This window comes from Lactuca virosa, chromosome 2 (genome assembly GCF_052849685.1).
Source record: "Lactuca virosa cultivar CGN04683 chromosome 2, Lactuca_virosa_CGN04683_v6, whole genome shotgun sequence".
In the NCBI taxonomy this organism is placed as follows: domain Eukaryota; kingdom Viridiplantae; phylum Streptophyta; class Magnoliopsida; order Asterales; family Asteraceae; genus Lactuca; species Lactuca virosa.
The window spans coordinates 107,463,916-107,477,406 of record NC_136427.1 but is presented as its reverse complement, the minus strand read 5'-3'; the positions used below and the strand labels follow the sequence as shown (position 1 = coordinate 107,477,406).

At 39.4% G+C, this 13,491-nt stretch overlaps 3 protein-coding genes across 3 annotated transcripts; 1 reads left to right on the top strand and 2 right to left on the bottom strand.

Moving 5' to 3' along the window:
• The first annotated feature begins 513 nt into the window (after nucleotides 1-513).
• LOC145157668 (DNA polymerase I B, chloroplastic/mitochondrial-like) lies at nucleotides 514-3,168 on the top strand. Its single transcript, XM_079076677.1, has 6 exons — nucleotides 514-576; nucleotides 2,145-2,237; nucleotides 2,303-2,497; nucleotides 2,571-2,771; nucleotides 2,964-3,053; nucleotides 3,130-3,168. Exons 1-6 carry the CDS (start codon nucleotides 514-516, stop codon nucleotides 3,166-3,168), a joined length of 681 nt encoding a protein of 226 aa, XP_078932803.1.
• A 384-nt stretch (nucleotides 3,169-3,552) lies between these two features.
• LOC145157667 (uncharacterized) lies at nucleotides 3,553-4,425 on the bottom strand. The gene has a single exon (XM_079076676.1). The coding sequence runs from the start codon at nucleotides 4,423-4,425 to the stop codon at nucleotides 3,553-3,555; it is 873 nt and encodes a 290-aa protein (XP_078932802.1).
• Nucleotides 4,426-4,517: 92 nt separating this feature from the next.
• LOC145157665 (uncharacterized) lies at nucleotides 4,518-4,943 on the bottom strand. The gene has a single exon (XM_079076675.1). It carries the CDS (start codon nucleotides 4,941-4,943, stop codon nucleotides 4,518-4,520), a length of 426 nt encoding a protein of 141 aa, XP_078932801.1.
• Between the last annotated feature and the right edge of the window lie 8,548 nt (nucleotides 4,944-13,491).

The window sequence follows — 13,491 nt, the reverse complement described above, 5'->3', positions numbered from 1 at the left end:
ATCAGAACTTGAAAAACTTAATTCAAAATCGCCGTTTGTCTTCTTCCCATTCTCCATTAGCGAAAGTCCAATCAAACACGAATTTAACAATTCTCTGTACAATTTCATATCAAATCCATGATTGAACGATAATTATCCCTATCTTCATCCGTTGAATATGGCCTGTTCTTAAACAATTCAATCATAAGAACACAAGTTTTATACTCAGACTTTCTTCCAAATCGATCCAAGTGAAGGAATCAATTGACAAATCGAAACTTCAGATGCTAAAAATGGACACTTAACCAATTTATCCATTTATATATCAAAGATAATCAGATGCTAGACGCAAGATACAAGATACGATATGCGTGAATTGTGATGTGAGAAAACAATCGACTTCAATGGTTGAACAATCGACTTCAATGGTTGAAGACTAAAACTTGAATAAGCGGAATGAATCTAATTGATCTTGGGCTCACATTTCGTTTGTGACAACCGATAAATACAAATTAGGCTAAAAATTGGAACGGAATGAATTGGGCTCAAGATGAACAGTATTCGAATGTTTATAAAAAGATGAACAGTAAAGATTTGGTTCGGAATGATCTAAACAAAAATAATTGGATCAATCAACGAGGTTGAAACAGATATGATCCAATGAAGCAAGTCGATCAAAAATGAAAAACGTAAATCATGAATCGAAATCATGGACGTTTTGGAATCCATTTGAGAATTTGAGATACCTTTTTGACGAATCGAGATCCATTTGCAGCGAACGAATCAAATTTAGAAGATCTTGGTTCTTTTGTCGGAACGAGAAAATCTCCAATTTGAACATTGTACCACCCACGATACGTGTTGTACAACTCGTTCTTCGTGTTCTTCATCAAACCAAGAACATCTTCATAAGAACCACCAACACATTTGGGTTTTGACTTCAAATTCATTGCAACCTTTGGAGATTGTTGCTTTGGAACCCAAATTTGCTTCACGGATTTCGGATTCACAACAACATTTGACGATTTTTGTGAATAAACCCGCTTGTTCTTCCGTTTAATTTTCTTCTTCTTTCTCTTTCTCATCTTTTTGCTTCTTGAAGACTTGATTTCATGAACAAACCCACTTTCCACAACATCAACATTGTGAATTTGAACCAAATCTTTTGGAGTTTGATACTTGTGAATTTCTTGGATCATCGGCTTCCGATAACGAATCATTCCTTCAAACGAATCACAAGAACACAAAATATCATCGGTTTGAACTCTAATCGAGCATAAAACTTTTTCATCTTGAGAATCAACTTGAACTCCTTTTTCTTGAACATCAAGAACATGATGATCATCATCAAGAACATCTTCAACAAACTTAAGAGCATGAAGATCACTTGGGTTTTCAACAAGAGAAATGTATCTTTTATTAAACAAATCTCTTTCTTCTCCTTCTTTTCGGTTATCACTACGAAATAACATGATAATGAAAAGATCATACAAGCATTCAATCTTTGAAAGTGGTTGAAATACTAATCTTCCACGAACATAGTTCAAACCTCCATAAGAAACCATAGAATCCAATGAAATCAACCCACTTAACAATAACCCATAAAATTCAAATTTGTTGACCTTGTATTTCACACCTTCAACGATTACAACCCAAGAATCATATTCCAAACGTACCATGATCACAAAAACTTGAAGATTTCTAGAGAGAGAAAGTGATTTTGAATGAGTTTTCTAGAGAGAGAAAGTAAAAATCACTTGAATTCTAGTGAAGAAAATCGAATTTTGAATAGAATCAAAGATGAATTCGATTTCTAGAATCCAAAAACTCTCTAAAACACAAAGATCAAAGATCAAAAACGAAGAATCACCAAATCTAGAAAGCCACCATGGATCAATTTTTGATCAAATCAAGAACACCCGCTCTCATACCAATTGTAGTGGTGTTGATTATGATGGCATGTGCGGAATAAGAAAAGATCTAGTGAATCATCATGTAAACTCAAGAACACAAGGAGTAAATAAATCTAGAGTAAAGCACAAATACATCCAAGAGTGACTTTGCACCCTAACAAACAGGAGGCTTTTCATGCAATTGATGCGTTGTGTGAAGTTTGCTCTATTGACTCGTTGATTTCCAACTTCATTCTTATCTTTGACTTTTAGAATCAACCTGCTTTAGGGAAGGATAGATACAAGATTCGTCAGGCGTTTATAGCAGCACCTGGGAACTCTCTCATCGTTGTTGATTATGGACAGGTAAAGTAGTTAATTATTTTATAGAGTTCATCTGGTTGTATAACTGATTTATTTATGTTTTATAGTTGGAGCTTCGGATTCTTGCACATCTTGTAAACTGTAAGAGCATGTTGGATGCGTTTGAAGTTGGTGGAGATTTTCATTCAAGAACTGCAATGAATATGTATCCTTACATCTGTGAAGCCATTGAAAGTAAACAAGTTCTTGTAGAATGGCATCCTCAACCTGGTCAAGAAACTCCACCTGTTCCTCTTCTAAAGGTAAGCCAAGAGTTATATTTTGTCATTATCAGTAGGTGTTTTTCTGTATTAATAGTGTTTTGTTTATGATTAGGATATTTTTGCTTCTGAAAGGAGAAAAGCAAAGATGCTTAATTTTTCCATTGCGTATGGGAAAACTACTATTGGGCTGTCGCGTGATTGGAAGGTTTCGGTTAATGAAGCAAGAGAAACGGTTGCGCAATGGTATGGAGGTAGAGAAGAAGTGTTAAGGTGGCAAGAAGCACGTAAAAAGGAAGCTCACAGAATTGGATGTGTATATACATGGTTGGGACGTGCACACACTTTTCTGTCTACCAAAAATGCCCATCCATCTCACAGAGGTAACTTTGAGCGTGCTGCCATTAATACCCCCCCTCGGTCCAGGTTTATTTTCTAACATAACAGCCTAATTTAAAAAAAATGGAAGCGAGTAAATTTGATATAAAAAAATATATATTATGAACAGGGAAGTGATGCTGAAGTTGCTATGTGTGCCATGTTGGAAATATCTAAGAACGCTCATTTGAGAGAACTTGGGTGGAAGCTACTTCTACAAGTTTGCTTTTGTTTTTTATATTTTAAGAAAGATCTAAAATAAACGGATAAATGAGATTTGGAACACACATACACAGGTTCATGATGAAGTGATATTGGAAGGGCCAACAGAGTAGGCAGAAATTGCGAAGAAGATAGTGGTGGATTGTATGTCAAAGCCTTTTGATAGGAAGAACATTCTTAAAGTTGGGCTATCATTTGATGCTAAATTTGCCAAAAACTGGTACTCTGCCAAATAGACTAGAGTCATGCCACCTGTCCTCGTATGTTTTAGAGTTTAGAGTGGAATCTGACTATGCTCTGTGAATTGTGGTGATGATATTGATTGATGACAAAATATGTGATGGAAGTTTTGACTACATGTGTTAAACGTGGGGGAACGCATAAAAAAACATAGAAACGTCTACATATATTCCATAAGTATTAAAAAAATATTTATGGGTATTGGTATTATTGAAATGTGAAGAAGAGACAATGAAATCGATAAATATCTATAATATTTAAAGTACCTCTTTGTACACAACACTTTTTGTTTTATTAGTTGAACAACCTTCCTCATCACATATAAGTACCTTCAACCCTTTTTTGCTTGTTACATGGGAAACAACTACATATAACTGACCATGAGTGAAGACAGGTCTACCCAAATATAATCCAACATTTAATAATGACTGTCCTTGACTTTTGTTAATGGTCATAGCGAAACAAACAACTATGGGGAATTGCCTCTGCTGAAAACGGAATGAAATTTTTTTATCAGACGGGGTTAACTTCATCTGAGATATATAAGTAGTCTCGTTGAAAAATCTACCAGACATGATTCGTTCTTCGATGACGTGTATTCCAAGCCTTACGATCTGTAATCTTGTACCATTGCATAGTCCTTTGGTTTGGTCGATATTACGAAGCAACATCACCGGAACACCTTTTTTTAGTATAAGCTTATGTTTGGGAATTCCAGAAGCCTTAAAACCATTCAACACATCTGGAGAGTATATTGATTCCTCAAATGAATCTTGTTCTTCGGTCTCACATATCGAATCAGAACTCAGATAAGTTTTCCCTTCGTCTTTCATCAATTCTAAGATGTAGTCGTTGATAGCATCGACTTCTTCGTTTGTAGGGACCAAAATAGCTGTATCTTGAAAATAAGATGCATCATCAAGATGGTTCTGAAAGGATGAATAAATAGAGGATATAATTGAATGAATATGGTCACCCGTAGAGGGAACGATAACATCTTCTGGAAATTCAACTTCAACTTTACCATCATTAGGACCACCGATAGTACCTTCACCAATTTTAAGGATCCATTCAGCAAATGATTTTGTCTCTTCGAAATCATTGTTTGGACAACTGGCCTGAAGCCTCATGTTTACAGTCAAACGTAAAACCGTACATTCACGCCATAATCTTGATGAACGCAATGATGCCTGGACAATATCTGAACGATTTCCTCTTTGTATTATTGGAAGAATCTGACGAAAGTCACCTCCAAATACAATGGTCTTGCCTCCAAATGGTTTATCCTTGCCAATGGTATGATAACGTCTCTAAGTGTCATATCAACTACTTCGAAACAATGACGGTGCATCATTGGGGCTTCATCCCAAATTATAAGTCTCGCTTTATTCAACAGGGCAGCTACATCATTACCTGGCGTAATAGAACAAAACGAATCCTCATTCAGGTTAATTGGTATATGAAATCTTGAATGCGCTGTCCTACCATCAGCGAGCAACAGTGTTGCAATTCCGCTTGAAGCAACGTTGACAACAATTTCACCTTTAGATCTAATAGCAGCAGACAATGTCTTCCAAACAAATGTTTTTCCTGTTCCTCCATAACCAAAAAGGAAAAAGACACCACCTTTTCTTATTGCTAACTGCATTCATAATTGTATCATAAACGTTTTTTTGCTCGACATTTAATTTGGAATGCAGTTGTTGATGTTCAACTTCAAGACTTGACGGATCATAATTAAGCTCGTCTTGAATTAACATATTGGAAGAATCTTGAATATATTTGTGATCAGGTAATGATATATTGGCTATTTGCTTAAGACTCAAGCCAGAGCTCAATAAAGATTTCTCAATGTATGAAAATGTAAGGTGGTAAATTGCTTCCGGTTTTAGCTTCTCGCATGAAAACATAAAAAAATTACGAAATTATTTATTTATGGTAAAAAATTAAAGTTGGAACGATTTTGTGTAAATGGGTTAGTTTATTTAAAAATGTACCTTTCACACCTATTTTTTGTTCACAAATGTGAACGACATCATCAGAAAGAAAATTATAGGTCTCTTTAAAAACATAATGAGGTCGGGATTGTAACATCCATCTCTCGAGGTATTATTTAGATTATGTAGCTTAATATTAGCTTTGGGCTAACACTTGGACAATGGACCTTTAGGGGTGGACCTTAGCAAAAATGGGCCAAGAAGTTGGGCTGCCCATAAGTCGTACACTGGGAGTAACCTGCTGTACGCGGGGCGTAGTGGCACATTGGATTCGAGGGGCTCGGGGGCGTACGCGCAGCGTACCAAGAGGTACGCCCAGCGTACGTGGGCAGATGCCAAACCCTAATTTTTAGGGTTTAAGACATATAAATACCCCATTATAGCCTCCCATCTAGCCTCCACACCAGTCCCTCACCCTCAGAAAACCCTAGTTCGCCTCATACTCCATTGTTATGTGTGCTTGACCTTTTTGAGTTCATTTTTGTGAAGAAAGGCTTGGAAGAAGTGAAGAGAAGTTGGAGGAGAAGCACTTGAGTATCTTGAGCTCAAGGATCTGGAACAAGTTCATCTTTTGGCACCCAAAGGAGGTATAAAGCTCCTACCTTTCCTCTTAGAAGTATGGATCTAGGGTTTTGAAGCTTTGGACCTTTTAGGTCCAAAGAATGGATCTTGTTCATGCAACTTCGTTTTTGAGCTTAGGGTTGCCACCCTTGAAGCTCAAAGTGTCCCTTAAGCATTAAAGTTGCAAGCTTTGAAGCTTTTATGTAGCCATGCATGAGATCTAGCCATTTCCATGGAAGTTTATTGTTATTTTTAGAGTTGGGTTCATTTGGTGGGTTGCAAGCCATCAAGTGATCGACTTTATGGGTTAGGATGAAGTATTGGACTCAGATCTGTAGTTTGGACGTAGTGTATTAAAGGATTAATCAGTTTTTGAGAAAATGGATTAACAGGAGAGTATGCTGGGCGTACACGCCAGTACGCATAGCGTACAAGCCATTCAAGCAGTACGCGCAGTGTACAGAAGGGTACGCTCAACGTACACTCAGACAGTGGGCTTTATGTTATTAGGCCTTGGTTTGGGCCAGGCTTTGGATATAGCAGTAATTGGGCCGAGATGGGCCTTCAGAAGTCAGTCAAGGGCCCAAGGACTTTTTGGGCTTGGGAGGAAAAGCCCATTTGAGAAGTTGGGCCCAATTTAGAAAATTGGGCCATTAGTGGGCCTTAGTGGGCCATGAGTGGACTTATAAGGATTAGTTGGAATTGGGTCATGGATATGGCCCAAAGTTAGAGCAGGGGTAAAATGGTCATTTTTCCCTTAGTGGGATTCTCAGTGTTTAACTAAGTGTTTATTTGGTCATAATAGCCGGAGTGTAGTTGGAGCAGCAGACAGAGTTACCTTGCACGAGTTCTCAGCAGCCAGATTGAGAGGTGAGTTTCTCTCCAGTAGGAACGGGTCTAAGGCCACAATGCCGGCCCGTTTAGATGTTAGTAGTTCCGGACTTCGGTCTGATGTCGGGGCGGTCCCGAGAAGAGTATATGTATGCTTGATGTCTTTGTGATTCATACATGTTATGTGTTATGTGTTCCGGGGAAAGCCTGATGTATGTTAGCTTAACTGTTATATGTTATGTGTTCCGGGGTAAGCCCGATGCCGGGGCAAGCCCGATGTATGTTAGCTTATCTGTTATATGTTATGTGTTCCGGGTTTTGGCCCGATGATGGGGTAAGCCCGATGCAGTTTATGAAGGGTTTTGAGCATTCTAGCACTCCTAAGGTGTACATGCAACCTTAGAAACCTTGGATCTATGTTTGACTAAGATACATGCAAATTTGATTTTCCAAGGTTCTTCAACTATCTAACATAGCATGGGGAACTTTTAAACATAAATGCTAAAAGAAGAACATACCTTTTGTAGTTTGGATTCCTTGAGAACCTTGTGAGCCTAGCACCTCAAGTGTGATGCCTCAAATGTCTCACACAAAACTACAACTCTTGGAATAGACTTGAGAGAAGTTCACTAACACCTCAAAATCGGATAGCCTTCTTGTTCTTCACTTAGTGACGATTTTGCTTGCCTTGGAGCTTCTTATATAGTTGTGGCACAAGTAGGGTTACACCATGTAAACCCTAATTGTCATGGCTTTTCATATTCCATGATCCATGGGTTTGTAACCTCCATGGATTATCCATGGAGCACCTTATGGGTTTTAGCCCAATCCATACAAACCATGGATCATTAGCCCACTATATAAGAATAGATTATTTACACAATCAACCCCATATATTTAATTAGTCTCTTTTTGATCACTTAATTAATTCCAAATTAATTCTTTGATCAATACTAATTAAATAATGTTATTAATCTATTAGAACTAATAATATATTAATAATCCTTAAGTGTCCTTTCTCTCATTTAGTCTATCCAAGTGTTGCAATGCCATGCAACCCAAATGGACCATGTTAATTGGGTCAAGTACATTCCAGAAATAGTTATGAACTTAGACACCTAATCCAACAGTTTATATGTTATGTTATGTGTTTATGATATATGTTATGCTGTGTATGTGTCGGGGTAAGCCCGATGCCGGGGCAAGCCCAATGTCGGGGTGAGCCTGATGCCAGACGTAGTCCGATGCCGGGGTGAGCCCGATGCCGGGAAGGAGTCCGATGTTAGGTAAGCCGATGTCGGGTTCGTCCCGATGTAGTTGGGAGTAGTCCTAGAGTTATGCTATTTGTTAGATGTTATGTGTATGGTTTGTGGTAGTTTGGGGGAGCTCACTAAGCTTCGTGCTTACAGTTTCAGGTTTGGTTTTAGGTACTTCAACTAGCAAAGGGAAGGGCTCGGGTTGATAGCATGGCACACACCACAGTCTTTCTAGCCTGGGAGATTACTCTGATATATTTTATCACATGTTTTTGTCACAGTATTTGATATGACGTTTTGAGATACATGATACATGGTTTATCTCTATGACTATGGATGGTTTATGGTTTTATAATAATTTTCAAAACGAAATTTTTGGAGTATTTTTTGTGGGTTGTTACAAGTTGGTATCAAAGCCTTGGTTTGAGGGATTTGGGCACACTCTCGGGTGTTTCTGAACTCAAACTAAGGAATTGGTATGAAAATTTTCAAAAGAAAATCGTTTTTATAAAAAGAACTTCGAGAAAAAGAAAAGAATTTTGAAAAGAGAAAAGGGTGTGGTGCATACGATCAGCCGAGCTCAAGTAAGTACTCCCAAATTACCCATACAAGTTATTGTTATGTTATGATTATCAGCTTTATGAGAACATCATGCTAGATTAGGACTAAGGATTGAGGGAGGATACCTTATGTGCCTATTATATGTGTATCAGCTTTATGAGAATTGTATGCTAGTTTAGGACTAAGGATCTAGAAAGGATGCCTGATGTGCATGTTATATGTATCTCAGCTTTATGAACTGCATGCTAGTACAGATTAGACAGGGGTAGCCTGAGAGAGATATGCTTTATTATGTTTACTCGATGCTCGAATGATGCTTGATTTGTGCTTTTAGGAGTTCTAGTTATCTTTTACTAAATAGTAAGTGAATATGTTACGTTACATATTGCGAGGATTAAATAATTTTAGAAGGTTAGGTCTAGCTCTATTGTGCAGCTCTTGTTTGAGTCCAACCGTTGTAGGGTAGGATCTCTCATTTGAAGAATTATCTAGTCTTAGTAATATGTAATAATATTCACGAGCTAGTTAGAGGAGGTAGCAGGGACTTCTTATGCAGCTGATAGCGGAGAGTGGGTTGGTGACTACCCTAGGGCAAGCCTAGGAAGAGTTTAGTATGAGATCAGCAGTAGTAGTGGTAGAAGGGACTTGGTGGAGTCGAGGCAGTTCTTGAGGAAAGTACGGATAGATGTGGAAGGTAGTATGGGCCCGTACTACTGAAAGCAGAGGATCCGTACTCGAATCAAGGAAGGCCGAGATAAGACCAGGGAACTTGTAGTGTATGTGATCCCTCAAGTTATGTTAGTATTTTGACATTTGTTACGATATGTTTTTCAGAATGGTGGTTTTGTGGCCTAGACCAGCGGTTAGCAGTTCAGGTGCCGGAGAGGGATCGGGCTCAGGCTCTGGAGCCGAGCAGTTAGATGAGCAGACCAGGGAGTTCATCTCCTCGGAGATTATGCGCAGCATACTAGACCAGACTCCTGTGATTTTTGGATCGGTCAAGGAGGGTATCTTAGAGCTTCTGGATGAGAAGTTGAGCGCATTCCGCACTGAGATAGCGGCCATGATGGGATCGCACACGCACACATTGACTTTCAGGGAGTTCAGAGCTTGTGGAGCTCCCGACTACCATGGGGCTCGGGACCTCATTGCGAGTACCAGATGGTTGGCGGATGTCGCCAACGCATTCCGCACCAGCAGATGTCCCGAGGGGGACAAGGTTAGGCTTGCGTCCTGTCTTCTGAAGGACAGGGCACGTGATTGGTGGGAGGAGGTTGGGAGAGCCATTGGTGATGACACAATGTTGGATGCGATGACCTGGGGTGACTTCACGACCAGGTTTAGGGCCGAGTTCGCACCTATTATTGAGGTGCAGCAGCGTGTTAGGGAGTTCCAGGATCTCCGGCAGACGACGGAGACGGTGGCGGAGATTACCGCCAAGTTTAGAGAGAGGGCCCTACTTGTTCCGCAGTATGTGGCGGACGAGGAGATGAAGAAAGCCAAATACCATGAGATGCTGAGGAGTGACATTAGACAGTTTGTGAGCCGCTCCAGCTGCAAGACGCGGGAGGACATAATTAATAGGGCTCGAGAGAGGGAGTTAGATTTAGAGATGGAGAGGAAGAGGAAACCAGAGGGGGTTCAGTCAGGGGGTTCGGGCAAGAAGCCCAAGGTATAAGATCACAGATCTCGGAGCCAGTAGAGCCACGACTGTCACACCCCCAAACCGGAACGGCGGAAACGTCCGGGGGTGGATGACGTCATTTGTAGCATCACAACAATTGCATCATCGTAATCAAAGTAAACAAAACCATTACATTGAATATATATAAAGGTATTTACATCTGTTTCATTCATATTTATATACATCAAAAGTAGCAAAATAAAGACGTGACTCTATATGATCCATCTTCTCAAAAGTCTGCCGAGGTACCTGTCTACTGATTTCTTGAGAATACAATCGGTTTTGAAAAGAATGTATCAGCATAAAAGCTGGTGAGTTCATAAGCATGTTTTTGAAATGAAACCTGATAATGAATCAATGAAAATGTTTATGTGCTTCCAAGAAAATCCAATATTTTCTAATGTATGAGTTTGTTACATTGATCTATAAGTACGAAAGCCCTGGCTAACACCAGTATGTATAGAATGTTCTGTTGGAAAACCCTGGTTACCACCAGTATGTATAGTAGTTTCATTAATTAAAATAAAACCATGTAATTTATCCCCTAGACATCCTCCAGTATAATGTCTATTAGTTCTATGAATTAAAATAAAACTTAATGAAGAATGAAATCTTGTAAATAAAAGGTTAGTTTATACTATTGTGAGTCGTATAACCATGCTTGATATACTATTGTGAGTCGTATAACCATGCTTGATATGACCTAGTGACCTTTACGACGTTCTTCAAGTGTCGGATAAATGACATTTGTCACCCCAGGCATGCCTGCCTAACTGTAGCTAGCAGTTCAGGTGTGGGATTGTCAATCTTGAATAGATCTATTCACAAATCTCATGCCCTCCCTCCAGGAGACTCTGGTTATACTATGATAGGATTTAGTTCAATACACCAAAGGGTACAATTTTTGATAGGATTTACGTGCAGTCCTGTATTGATCTATTGTATTTAATATTGTGTGTATACTTAATGGAGAAATAATTATACTTAAATAATTATGTAATAAAGTATCCTTGTTACTCAAGAATATCATAAACTAAGTCTGCTATAGTTTATATGTTTAACAATGTATAAATCCTGAATTTGAGATACTGTATTTTGAAATCCCAAAGTATACCTATTATAGTTTGCCTGAATATTATGTATTTAGTTCGTGGATTGATCCGAAAACTATGCAATGTGGTAGTAAGTCAAAAACATCCCTTATGCTTAGCATAATACAAAAGGGATAAAATATCTAATTATTTTATGAAATGTGGAAACCGTATGACTATATCCATTGCATTAGTTTTAAGTATTTTGAAATCCTTTTGTATAAATTCACAAAATCATTTGTGTTTGGCTTGTATCCTCCTCCAGAAAACATTAAAACCATAAAAGCATAGGGGTATGAACTCACTGTTGGTTGTGTGAAAAGTTAAACAGGGAAACTGGGAGTGAAGACCCTCGAATGGATGCACGTGGTACTTAACGGGATCCTAATCAACAATTAAATACATAATTGTATTTTATTAGCGAAACCATTATTTATAGTGTTAGAAAAATACTTGTTTTTGGTTTAGGAATGTTACCGGGACTCGATTGAATTGGAAAAGCGGGTTTTCAGCCAAATTCACCACTTAGGAAGGCTTTGCGGTCGTGAAGAGGATTACGGCCGTGAACTGTTCTCGGCCGTGAATAGCCCCTTGAAGGGTTTTCGGCCGTGAACGATGTTCTTGAGAGAGATATGAACTTTTGAAGGGTGTACAGCCATAAACGGTTTGCGGCCCTTGAAGGTTTGAAGATTTGAAGGGTACGGCCGTAAACTCAAGAACAGCAACACTTGATTTGATGAAAAACTAATGTTTTGATGCTCCCTAACGAGCTCTAAGGCGGGTAGAGTGATAGATGAATAGAAATCTTGAGTTTTCTTATGTTTTTGGGTGGGGGTTTTTAGAGAGAGGGAGTGTGTTCGTGGCCAGAAAACTTTAAATGAGGGTGGGAGTCTTGTATATATAGGTTGGGGAGGTATGGTCGGTGGTGGGGCCCAGCCGTGAACGGGTTTACGGCCGTGATCGGGTTCACGGCCGTGAAACCAGTCAGGCCGGAATTTCGCTGATTTTCGAAGGAAACTCGGGGTTTCGCGTGATTTTGGTTCCGACTCATAAAAGAAAATTCAATTATATAACTTAAATGATTTTCCAAATCATAAGAATTTGACGGAATTAAATAAAATTTAAATTTTATTAACGGAATTGAGATAACATTAACGGAAAAAGATTCGGGTTGTCACATCATCCCCGATAGAGGGAATTTCGTCCCGAAATTCAAACACAGAATACAAATCATGGACTCGGAAAAAGATGTGGGTATTTCTGTTTCATTTGATATTCGCGCGTCAAGAGGGATCACAAGGGTTTCGTCGGATGAACACTTTTTAAGATTCGAGACATGGAAGACGGGATGAATATTACCAAGCTCTTGGGGTAGACGAAGTTTGTATGCTACAGGACCGATCCTAGCGAGGATCTCGAATGGTCCAATGTATCTCGGATTCAGCTTTCCCTGCTTTTCGAAGCGTATAATGCCTTTACAGGGTGAGACCTTCAATAGAACACGGTCACCAACCTGGAACTCCAAGGGTTTTCGTCTCTTATCGGCATAGCTCTTTTGTCTATCTCTTGAAGCTTTTAGTCGTTCCCGGATTTGTACGATCTTTTCTGTGGTTTCACAGATGATTACTGGGCATGTGAGAGTGCTATCGGGGACTTGACCTTTAGCTAGCTGCGTGTCACCCACCTCATCCCAGCACAGAGGGGATCTGCACTTACGACCATAGAGGGCTTCGAACGGCGCAGCCTTAATGCTGGTATGGTAGCTGTTGTTGTAGGAGAAATCGATCAAGGGCAAATGAGTGTCCCACGACGTGCCAAAGTCGATGACACATGCTCTCAACATGTCTTCCAATGTTTGAATGGTCCTCTCACTCTGTCCATCAGTCTGTGGATGGTAAGTTGTGCTCATATCCAGCTTAGTTCCAAGAGCCTTCTGTAGTTACTGCCAAAATCTCGTTGTAAATCTGTTGTCCCAATCGGAGATAATGGACACAGGCACACCATGCAGGCGGACTATCTCTCGAATGTAGATTTGTGTCAGTCTCTCCATCTTGAAGTTTTCTTTGATTGGCAGGAAATGGGCGGATTTAGTCAATCGATCGACAATTACCCAGATGGTATCGTGCCCACTCGGAGATTTGGGCAACTTAGTGAAAAAATCCATCGTAATCCTTTCCCACTTCCACTCAGGTATTGCTGGCTGCTGAAGTAGACC

Excerpts from the sequence above, each read along its gene's own strand:
- LOC145157668 (XM_079076677.1), top strand. The coding sequence starts at position 514 with ATGAATTGGGCTCAAGATGAACAGTATTCGAATGTTTATAAAAAGATG. Across the intron at positions 2,498-2,570 it reads CACCTGTTCCTCTTCTAAAG|GATATTTTTGCTTCTGAAAG; the intron begins GTAAGCCAAGAG and ends GTTTATGATTAG. Across the intron at positions 3,054-3,129 it reads GGTGGAAGCTACTTCTACAA|GTTCATGATGAAGTGATATT; the intron begins GTTTGCTTTTGT and ends ACACATACACAG.
- LOC145157667 (XM_079076676.1), bottom strand. The coding sequence starts at position 4,425 with ATGAGGCTTCAGGCCAGTTGTCCAAACAATGATTTCGAAGAGACAAAA.
- LOC145157665 (XM_079076675.1), bottom strand. The coding sequence starts at position 4,943 with ATGCAGTTAGCAATAAGAAAAGGTGGTGTCTTTTTCCTTTTTGGTTAT.